Below are 12,214 nucleotides of genomic sequence, written 5' to 3' on the forward strand. Positions count from 1 at the left end.
AAATTAAAATATTTATGTATTTTATATGGTATATGGTATATAGTTTAATTTAAAACAATATATATATATATATCTTTTAATCTTAATAATTAATTAAATTATACTTTTTACTTATAAGATTTTGTAATCATTTGTGTTTTGTCGTAACAAAACTTTAAATCATGGATCACAAAATTTGAATGTTAGATTTTTAACAGTTTAAATAATTTATAGTCATTTAAAAAAAATCAAAATATAAATTATACAGAAAAATATAAATTTTATTATATGGTTAATGTTGTTTAATTTATTTTAATAATTTAAAATTAAAAAATATGACAGAAGATACACTAATTTTATCAAATCTTTATTATTCAAAATCATTAATTTTCATATATATTTTAGCCACATTAGGCAATTCCGTAACTTTTATTTAAGGAAATAATAAAAAAACATTAATAATGAATTTATGGTTAGTTTAATAGAAAACTTATTATATAATTAGATGGACCAACCTATTTTTCTAATGATTCTAAGAATCATCATAGTGATGACGCGTGAATACAAAAAGAAATTGTAATGTTTCTCAATTAATATATAGGAGATTACAGAGTTGATTTTCTGAACATGAGTTGGAACTGAGGTAGTTTTTTTGCCGAATCAAAATCTACTCAAACAAAACCTTGATACACCACGTGTGAAAATAGGAAATAAAAGGAAGTTTCATGGCTTTTGGATATTTGAAAAGTTGAAAATGTTACATTATGTGTTGAGTTTAAAATGAAGAAAAATCATATGGAGAAAGTTAGCAAAGATCTGAAAGAAACTGGACCAGTATACTGTACTGACCCATTGTGTGAAAACGAAGAAGATACATATGAAAATGCATGGTGTTATTTAACATGATTACCAAAAAAAAAAATGCATGGTGTTCGATTTGATTACTACGACAATTCTGATTGGTTAGGGTTACAGAGGGGAATCAAAATGTGACTGAGATGAAGAATATGTCTTCCCTCATTTTTCTACAAAAGATGTTGTGAGAAGTGAGAACAAGTGTATTGTCCACCCGATGGAGAAATCTTTGGCAACGTGTTGTTGGATTGGACTTGAATTCCCGCCATTTCCACAATTTCAGTGAGTTTGTGAGTTTCACTGACCGGTTTTTCAATTACCACAGGGACTCTTTGATCTCCAAAGTCTGTTTAAAAATTTTTGTTAACTTGATTATCACCCCATGGATTGATCTTGTGACTGCAAGAGGGATTCAGCATCTTGATATTTATTTTGCAATCACTTACACATTTGATCTGATACCCCTGAGCTTATTTATATACCTGTGAGACGTTGGTACACTTACGGTCCAGAATGTCTTATTGGTTAATACCGAGTTTGTTTCCTTACCTTGCCTAAAGATCATGGATTTAGAAGTTGTTCGCTGTCCCAATGAGGCCACGTTGGAGAAACATATTTCGGGCTCATTTGTTCAGGAAGATTTGAAGATCCTTCGGTACTCTGTTAAAGGGTCAAAGGGTTTAAAAGTGCGCTCTCGGACGCTAAAGAGACTTCACCTATATACGTACTACAACGTTCTGATTGAGGCTCCTCTACTTCAGTGTTTGAAGACTGATGTTAACTTAACAAATCAATTTAGGATAATCCATTCGGGTTTCTTAGACAAAGTAGATATTTTATTTTTTGGTGTCCATGAAAACCCCGGCGGGAGAAGAGTGATTCGTGATATCCTCACTGATATGTCGATGGTCAGCGATCTATTTATTCGTTGTACTTTTTGGGAGGTATACTTGTCAACATCTGAACATTTTAAATAACCATCATTATTTATTTTATTTTATTTATGTTTATATGCTCTTGTTTTATCAGGACATTATTCCATACATCTTTCCAGACTCGAAGCTTCAGTTTTGTTCCTTGTCAAGATTGACGAGCCACCATTTTAACTTGGATCTGGAAATGTTTTTAAATCTTCTTCAGAGCTGCCCAAAACTAGAATATCTCAACTTGTTGGTGAATAGCTTTATTACCCCTTTTAATGACGCAAATAGTTTTTCAAAGCTTTTATATATGTTTATCTATACTCAAATTGTTTTTATCTGTTTAATTGTTTTTGCAGATACAGAATATATCCTTGGTTTATAGTGAAAATAGAGAACCAAATGCAATGTCTTCGACAGTGCCTGCATGTTTGGTGTTATCCCTCGAGTTTGTGGAATTGGAAATTCTAACCTTCGTATATGAAAGAGAAATGAAACAATCCTTGAGAAACTGACAATAAGGCTTTGTGGTGACAGTAGCATAGAGGCAAAGCATGTCGAAGAGATCCTTGCAATCCCAAGATGCTCGAGCACTTGCCAAGTTCTTGTTCTTTAATTAGTAGTTGAATATTGAGTATTGAGGTTATTTTTACTTGTTAAATTGATAAAATTGTGTTGGGTTTTTAGGCAAAATATTTTTGGTGGCTTAATTAATTCGTTATAGTATTGGACGGAAACATACTTGTACACTTTTATTCAGGAGATATATGATGAAGATTATTTTGAAAATGATGGAGAAAACATGAGACCTTGTTGACTAACAACGCAAACATAACTCAAAATCAAACTAAGACCAAATAAAGCTATAACCATGTATACAATAACATCAAACAGTCCTATTATTTATAATTAGTTTAAAACTTTCGAATCATTAAAATAGTGTACTATCTTATGTCAGTCTTATATTACTTTTCTCTGGAATAAGTTACTCAAGTTAATGTTTTACTAATCAGTCTTATATTTAGTTAGACCTAGAGAATCGTTAAAATTCCAAGCCAATTTAGTAACAACAAAAAGCACTAGTCGACGCTTACTAAAGTGCGAGACGTCAGAATTTTCATTTAAAATACACAAATATTTCAAGAATCAAGATTCCCAATTTTATAGCCAACCAAAGATGACTCAACCTGAACGAATAATAGAAAAAGGTAAAAACTAACACAAAAGTACAATAAGACGTTTGCATAGACATGAGATTCAGTGCGTTTATGCGTGTGTGTTGTGTATATAAGAAATCCTCAGTTTGTTCTGCTTGGAACTGCAAAATATTATATTTTTCTTCTGTTTTCTTTTCTGCTTCATCCTTTAAAACCAAGATCTTGTTTCTGCAACCAAACATGAACAGCGAAGTCTCTGAGCCGATTCATATTTGTTTTTTCCCCTTCATGGCTCAGGGCCACATGATACCAACCCTAGACATGGCCAAGCTTTTCTCCAGCAGAGGAGCCAAATCAACCATCATCACAACCCCAATTAACTCTAAGATCTTTGAGAAACAAACTGAAGCATTCAAAAATCAAAACCCTGATCTCGAAATCGGAATCAAGATCTTCCACTTCCCTTGTGTACAGCTTGGTTTGCCTGAAGGGTGCGAGAACGTTGACTTCATCAACTCATACCAAAAACCTAACGCAGGTGACTTGTCCTTAAAGTTTCTTTTCGCTACCAAGTATATGAAACAGCAGTTGGAGAGTTTCATCGAAACAACGAAACCGAGCTGTCTCGTGGCCGATATGTTCTTCCCATGGGCGACGCAATCCGCGGAAAAGTTCGGTGTGCCAAGACTTGTGTTCCACGGCACATCGTTCTTTTCCTTATGTTGTTCTTATAACATGAGGATTCATAAGCCTCATAAGAAAGTATCTACGCGTTCTACACCATTTGTGATCCCTGGTCTCCCCGGGAACATAGTTATGACATTGCAGCAAGCTAATGTTAGCAACGACGAAACTCCAAGGGGAAAGTTTATGAAAGAGGTCAGAGAATCGGAGTCTGTTAGCTTTGGTGTTTTGGTGAATAGCTTCTACAAGCTGGAATCAACTTACGCTGACTTTTACCGTGGTTTCGTTGCGAAAAGAGCTTGGCACATCGGTCCGCTTTCGCTCTGCAACGTAGATCTTGCTGAGAAAGCTGGAAGAGGGAAAAAAGCAAACGTTGATGAGCAAGAATGCCTGAGATGGCTCGAGTCTAAGGCAACTGGTTCAGTGGTTTACATGTCGTTTGGCAGCGGAACTAGCTTCACCAACGAGCAGCTGTTAGAGATCGCCGCCGGTCTTGAAGGGTCTGGTCAAAATTTCATTTGGGTGGTTAGGAAAAACGAAAACCAAGGTAAAAATGATATCATGCTCAAAATTACTAGTTATGTATTTTTCCTTATTCATATATTTATATATGATCTGATACCATGGAAATGAGTAAATTGGCTAATGTTTTTGAGAGTGTGGAGTCATTAACGTAACAAAATTAACTTTTGGGGTTGGTGGATAGGTGAAAATGAGGAGTGGCTGCCTGAAGGTTTTGAGGAGAGAACAAAAGGGAAAGGGCTGATCATACGTGGGTGGGCCCCGCAGGTGCTGATACTTGACCACAAAGCGGTTGGAGGATTTGTGACGCACTGTGGATGGAACTCGGTTATGGAGGGCATTGCTGCGGGGTTACCTATGGTGACTTGGCCGATGGGCGCGGAACAGTTTTACAACGAGAAGCTATTGACAATGGTGTTGAAAACAGGAGTGAATGTAGGAGCTACAGAGTTGGTGAAAAGGGGAAAGTTGATTAGTAGAGAGGAAGTGGAGAAGGCAGTGAGAGAAGTGATAGTTGGGGAAGAGGCAGAGGAAAGGCGGAAACGGGCAAAAAAGCTAGGCGAAATGGCCAAAGCAGCTGTTGAGGAAGGAGGGTCTTCTTATAATGATTTGAACAAGTTCATGGAAGAGGTGAACGGTAGAAAGTAGAAGAAAACTGAACATATTTCATGTTTCTTTTTAACATGTTTCATGCTGTGAGATGGATTTTTTTTACTTGGTTAGCTTTAGCTACGACCCCCTTAAGTCAGTCGTATAAAGTTCATGAAATGTATTTGGTACATTTATGTATCTGCTTTGAGATCAAATTTCTCGTTATGCATACAACATACTTCCTGCTTTCTGCTTCCGATCATCACTTCATGCTTCAAATTTCATACAAAACATGAAGATGCAAAGATCAGGTGAACCAGTTTGAAGTAGGCATTATCTGCTACAACGAGTGTGCAAGTAGAATAATCGAAATGTAGCAGAGCTGAAGGCTTGGAAATCAAATTTTGGAAAACAAGCAGCTGAAAATTTACTAGAGATGGAATATCTCCTTTTGGAATTTTCATAAAGACTTTGTAGAGTTTTAGGAAACTTGTCTTATTTGGAGATTTGGAGAATATCTATTAGGAGGGCAGGTTAGCTGATTGGTTACCAGGTATAAGTAGTCTTGTTCGACTTGTGTATTAGAGTTATCACCTGAGTTGTATTCTTAGCATAAGTGTGAATTTTCATAACTTATAAGGTGAGTGAAAAGCACAAAGGGTTAACGGGTGATGTTCTACAGTTTTGTATTCGACCTTAGGATGTGTGAGGCTAGAAGAACGAGTCAAGAGTGTGTCGGTCTTGTTGAGGTTCTGTTTAAAGAAAGACTGTAAGTTCAAAAGAGATATAATATATACACATATCTTTGTAGAGATATACTTTAGTGTATTGTATGTTACACTTCGTGCTATAGTTCTTGCATTTACATTTGGTGTCAGAGCGGTTGTACAACAAGTGAGATCCTGCATAAAAAATAGAGATTGTCAATTTGCGTTTGACTTCTCTCCTGATGTAAACAATGCTTATTTGAATCTGCATCCCTTGAAAGATGAAGAAATAGAGGATGATGAAATGCTTGATGTACTCTCCATCGATGATCTAGCAGACTTTCTAACAGAGGGAACTCTGAGTATGAAGAGCTTGACAACCTGGTCTCTATCTCTGTGCAAAGCTGCTCTGGTCACCAATGCTGCATATAACTGGCTCTCTTCCTCTCACAAGAATCATGTATCCGTTGAGAGGATTCGACTGACCTACAAGATGTATCATGTAATTTGAGTTGATGTGGGAGAGATGACCTTCCACCAAGTTTTGAATCTTAGTTTACTCCAAATGGAAGGTTGAAAGAAGACACACGAGGGTTGGCATTCCCTAGGATCGTATTTGGGATTCTTCAAAGCCAGTATCAACTGAAGAGGAAGCTAAAGGAGAGGTTGGTTCAGTACAAAGAGGATGTCCGACTTGGTGAATAGTATCTCTTCAAGCTGAAAAAGCTTAAAAGAAGAAGAAGAAGAAGGGAAAGTCTGTTTCCTTGATGGTTTTACCAAGTGAATATACACTATGATACGGTAGATCCAGCAATGCATAGCTCGACAATACTTCTTGAAACTCCCTTATGCTTTTTTTTTTTTTTTGTCAACTACTCCCTTATGCTTGCCACTGAGATTGATAGGTTCACATAGCCAGCCATAGTGCTCATCATACGCAAAGGTTTTGTTGTAAGGGAGTAGAAGCATGACGATTTTTAGATATTCCCATAACTCCATCAATAGATATGTTTGATGCATATACATGAAGAACAAAATAACTTCATGTCATGATCCAGCGGATTGACTGAGCATATGATGAGCTGAGTCAGCTGACTACTTTTAAACATTAGAATTGTTTGTGCCTGAAGCAGGCATTGTCCACCACTGATTGAGATACTCAATCGAAACCACTGATAGAGAGATTCAATCACATATCACCATCCATTGTCCAACTTATGATCCTCAACCAGCCAGCTCATTTGGCTAGACTATACCAGCCTTTGACCCACTCCTTGGCCGCATCAACATCTTGTTTGTGGAATCGTAGAAGATTTATGCTTCCATCATAGAGCCCACATACGTAAATTAATAGTCTTGTTACAGATTCCTCCGTGTTGCTATGAAACCAAAGCTAATTTTTTCCAAGATTCTAATGGAATTTCATGTTTACTATTTTCAAAAATATTTTTTTAACTAAGTGGCAAAAGATTTTTATATTTTTGTTATCTATATATATAATAAATAATTATTTTTTTATGTTTCTGAATTATACTTTTTTCAAATTCGAACTTTTTTATAAAAAAAAATTTTTGAACTTTTTTCCGATTTTTTTTTTTCAAAGTTTCTTTTTAAAAATCGAAAATTATGTTTGAAACATGAAAGTCTAGATTAATTAATTAACCTTAGGGGTATAAATATTATCATTCACTAAAAGTGAAATTAAAAATGATTATTGTAAACATGAAAAATGGTATTATGAATTTAGTATTTGTGGCAATTTTCCAAGGTTCTATCTATATAGCATTTGTGTGCTGTAAAATTAGATTCTTTTGCTAAGTTTAATTTATTTTCTATAATATTAAATATTTTTGATAAAATAAAATAAAGATCTGCAGTAAAGTAAAAAGGAGTATCTAATTAATTTGGTCCTTATTTTTGTTTTGACTTATGCAATATCTTCTATACTAAAGTCTAGATCTTCGCTGCATTTAATTATTATTTTCGTTAAATATTAGATGCTATCCTTTTAATTTGAAGTCAAGGATATGAGTAATGAATAAATTTGTTGCTTGCGCTTATTCTCTAAATATTACCAAATTTAAGATATTTTCAATTTTATAACATACTATTAATTATATTGACTATTTTTAAAAAGTCAAAACAATTAAAACGTTTTAGGCAACAAAGTAACTTTTTGACCCATCATGCTCCTATTTATACCCCCTATAATTGTATGTAGTGTACATCATTAAACAAAAATCTTCCTCACTAACACCGTTTTGAACAAACTACACAAGAAATTGTTTCACAACTCAGAAAATATGAACAATCCTCGCGTAACTATTGCAGTATTCTTGGCAGCAATTGTTTTCACTGCATATTGTATTGGGTTTCTTTTCCTCAAATTAAATTTTACTCATTGCCTGCTACAATAAATTATTTATATAAATTTTCTTCATTTTTTGCAGTTTCACATTTTGTGGTGGAGGGTAAGAAAGAAATCATAATCTCATTCAAATGCAAACAGAAATCAGAATGCTTAACAAACATTGCTTGCCAGGCTTGTGTTGATTGCCGATGCGATAATGGAAAATGTAAATGTCATGGTTTCAAAGAAGAAATCGCGAATCCAACGGTTTCTCCATTAGGATCTTGATTAACTAATTAATTTCCTATGTAAACTATCATTTTATTTGTAATGCAAAATAGTAATTTAAATAAAAATATAATTTTGGTCTAAATTGAGTTTATTTATTTATATTTTTTCTCTATTACATATCATTTAAAGAGAAAGAAGCTTATTCGCTATTTGCATGTGGAAGAAGCGTGGTGATTTTTTAAGTTCAGATTGATGGTGGTTCTAAGATCATGATTAACCTCGGTTTATTATTTTGGGTTCTTAATTCATGATTTGATTTATTTTTTTTACACTTTTCGATTAAGAAACATCTCTTATATCTCTTATTTAAGAGACATGTCTTAGCTTTTTTAGTTAAAAGCTAAGAACCGTCTATTATCCAAAGTTAAAAACGCTAGCTAAGAGACAGTTGTTAATCATGGCCTAAGAAATTTGTAAATCTTCGGCACCGTTCGTTGCATTCCCGGCTGGCTACCCATGTATAATATATGGTGTATTGTTGAGTTAACTTTATCTACTTTTTTATATGGGCTTTCACTTCTTTGCAAAATGTTTAAATTGTTTGGTTTGTAAACTAAATACCACCCTTTTTACATGTGTCAACAAAAAATAATACTCCCTCCATTTTTTTATTAGTGTATGCTAAAAAAATTATTTTGTTTTTAATTAGATGATGTTTTTAGTTTTCTAGGTTAAATTAAATACTTTTATATTATATGACTCTTAATATTTCTGGTTAGATTGTGGCTATGTTGATATCTAATAATATTTTATAAAGAAAATGTTTTAAAATACTTTCATAATGTTTGTGCACAGCATCATCTAACAAAAACAGAGGAGTAATAATAATAAGAGGACAAAATTCACCATCTATATTATTAAAAGAGAAGTACCCATTTGAAAATATTATTACTTCACTAATTAAACTCCATTTTTTTTGTTTGTCTTTTATGAAATATCATAAAACGAATAAAACTGCCTAATTTATTACTTGTCTTTTCAGTTACATTAATGAATTATGCTTAAATGAATTTAAATTTCCTATTTTATTGTTTGTCTTTTTCAGTTAACTTAATGAAATATCCTTAAATAAATTTGGACATAATGTCATTTAATCAACAAAAAAAACTCATGAGTTATTCTTACGTGCAAAATTTTAATAATGGAGATTTTAAAAAATGTGCATCATTAAAATGTTACCTAAAACATACAACACTAATATATAACATGCATCAATAAAACTAGAATAAGACTCACACAATTGTACGGATATTATTTTCAGTTGATTAAATTAAAAAAAATATTTATTTATTCAAAAAATATTTAAGAATAGCTATGTTTTTAAAAATTATATGGTATTATTTTCTCATAACTCATTTGTCATTTGCTAAATTNNAAAAAATATTGAGTTGCATTTCAAATAAAAAGGTAAAGATATTAAAAATATTCTAATTAAAATATGTAAAATTTAATATAGTTTTAAGGTAATGGTCAAAATAAAAAAATATTACACATAAAAAAATCATGATTTTTGTTAACTGGGCGGATCATTATTTATATGATATCGCAAACGAAAGAAAAATTTATGTTTTTACAATTATCTAATTAATTATGTATACTCATTTTTTTTTATATGATATCACACATTCGTAAAAAAATAGATAGTTTAAAATGCAAAAAAAAATATTTTCTTAATGAATATAATATGAATGAATTTTACAAATACATCATTTAATAAAATAAATAATTAAAAATTGAAAATTCATATCCGCGGGATCTAGTTCCTCTTATAACCAATCAAAGTGCCAGATAGATTATTAATAAAAATATTACTTTTAAAAAAAAATCAAAAATAATTGAAAAAAAAATGATGCCACTAACAAAATAATAAACCCTAAATCCTAAATCCAAACTCTAAACCCTAAATCTTAAACCAAAACTCTAAACCCTAAATCCTAAACCCAAACCCTATACCCTATACCCTAAACTCAAATCTTAAACCCTAAACCTAAACCATAAACCCAAACCCTATATCCTAAATTTGAATCCTAGATCCTAAACTCCAACCGTAAACCCTAAATCCAAAAGGTTTGAATTTGAGTTTAAGGTTTACAGTTTAGTTTAGGATCTAAGATTTGAGTTTGAGTTTAGAGTTTATGGTTTGGGTTTATGGTATATGATTTGGATTTACAGTTTGAGTTTAAGGTTTAGGATTTGGGTTTATAGTATAGGGTTTGGATTTAGGGTTTACTTTTTGGGTTTAGGGTATAGGGTTTGGGTTTAGTATTTAGGGGTTAGATTTAGATTTAGGGTTTATAATTTAGGATTTAGAGTTTTGTTAGGTATCATTCTTTTTTCAACTATTTTAAATTTTCTGAAATAAAATTTAATATTTTTTATTAATTATCTAGGTGGTATTTTGATTAGTCGTAAGAGAGGGAATGAATTTAAAAGTTCACCGTAGGGGATGGTGAATCTAAGTTTTGTCCATAATAAAAAGCAAAAGAGAAAAGAGAAAATAATGCAAGCTCTCATACATCGATGCTACATTGTACCCACACTTGCTTATAAGCAGATACTTTCTATTTACCTTTGTTGTATCGTCATCCTGGATCAATAATAAACACATTTTCGCTTTCAAATCACATCAAATTGATTACTTGCTTGATATGTTAGATTAAACCGTAAATCTAATTTTTGAGTGAATCATGTGGTTCATCTGAGATGGACTGTCCTGCACGTGAAACAACTCTTGAATTCTTCCGCCAATCGTCGAACAATTTTTTACATCCAGTGTAAATCAAATAACACTTATACACATACAGAAAAGAGACCCCACAATAACATCACGAGAGTTATACATCCACACTAAATCACGCATACGTCCCTAAGCTCCTTCGGGCTTGGTCTCTAAACCACCCCTTCCCCAGCAGCATTAGCAACCCTGACATCCTAGAAACCACTGTTTATGTACACCCAATTAACTACATGTCACTTCATCTCTGGGACAAATCCTTAAAAACTGCACCAGAGGACATCACACAAAACTAGCTCGAACAGCTACGACTCTGTAATAGGGCTTGGCAAATAAACCGAACCCGAAAATCCGAATCAAATCCGATCCGATAAAAATGAATCCGAACCGATCCGAACCCGACATAAATACCGAATGAATCTTGTTTATGGTATTTCGGGTTATGAGTATTATCTGAACCGAACCCGAACTTAAATGGATATCCGATAGAACGCGAAACATTCAAAATTTCAAAAAAGAACGTGTACCAAACATGATCTCAGTTCCTAATATGTATCCAAGATACATTAAGATATTATTAAACATCTAAAATAATTTTCTATTACATGAAGGATGATGGTTGAAGGTGGCAGTTGAGACTTGAAATTTTTAGATTTTAGTTTTGTTTTCATTGAATATGTTTTTTTCATTCATGAGAATTTGGTTTTCGTTTTATGCTTTCATTTATTTGGTTTTCTTTCTATCAATAACTATGTATACCTTTTGTTTGATTTTGAATGATCACGTTTGATATTTTTTTTATTTGTTTTGAATCGATTTTACTTATGTTTTGGTTACAAAATAGGCACAAATAAGGTACTTTAAAACCGAAGTACCGATTTTACTTATGTTTTAGTTACAAAATAGGTATAAATCAATTACTTTAAAACCGAAGAACCGATTGGGACCCGAACCCGAAAGTACATCGGATTGTACCGGTTCTTTGAAGATTTACTAACTCCAAAGCGAACCCAATAGAACCCGAACCGGTCCTGAACCGAACTTTCATATAATCCGAATGGGACTGATTTTGATAAACCCAAAAAACCAAGACTCGATTGGACAAAACCGAAACCCGATTGGGACCCCGAATGCCCATGCCTACTCCGTAACACCTTTAAATGTCTTAACATACATAAACACTCCATTTAAAACACAAACTTATGAGCTACAAGCCCATTACGATCAATAAAGATTAGAGACCTTAGCATAACCCACCACTACAAGAAAACAGCAAAGATTCTGAGGGAAAAAATCGTCGGAATTTCGTCGGAATACCGTTATTCCGACGACATACCGACGAAACAAGTCGTCGGAAATAATTCCTCGGAATTTCTTCTTTCGTCGGAAATCCCTCGGAATTTTCCGACGGAATTCCGAGGAAA

The 12,214-nt window shown here is 33.0% G+C and overlaps 2 protein-coding genes across 2 annotated transcripts; both read left to right on the top strand.

Moving 5' to 3' along the window:
- Positions 1-3,081: 3,081 nt before the first annotated feature.
- Positions 3,082-4,877, top strand: LOC106333091 (UDP-glycosyltransferase 73B5-like). Its single transcript, XM_013771573.1, has 2 exons — positions 3,082-4,142; positions 4,302-4,877. The coding sequence occupies exons 1-2, from the start codon at positions 3,152-3,154 to the stop codon at positions 4,763-4,765; spliced, it is 1,455 nt and encodes a 484-aa protein (XP_013627027.1). The 5' UTR covers positions 3,082-3,151; the 3' UTR covers positions 4,766-4,877.
- A 2,780-nt stretch (positions 4,878-7,657) lies between these two features.
- LOC106334265 (defensin-like protein 287) lies at positions 7,658-8,090 on the top strand. Its single transcript, XM_013772568.1, has 2 exons — positions 7,658-7,779; positions 7,866-8,090. Exons 1-2 carry the CDS (start codon positions 7,719-7,721, stop codon positions 8,051-8,053), a joined length of 249 nt encoding a protein of 82 aa, XP_013628022.1. The 5' UTR covers positions 7,658-7,718; the 3' UTR covers positions 8,054-8,090.
- Positions 8,091-12,214: the final 4,124 nt, after the last annotated feature.

The sequence above is a fragment of the Brassica oleracea genome, chromosome C3, assembly GCF_000695525.1.
Source record: "Brassica oleracea var. oleracea cultivar TO1000 chromosome C3, BOL, whole genome shotgun sequence".
NCBI lineage: Eukaryota > Viridiplantae > Streptophyta > Magnoliopsida > Brassicales > Brassicaceae > Brassica > Brassica oleracea.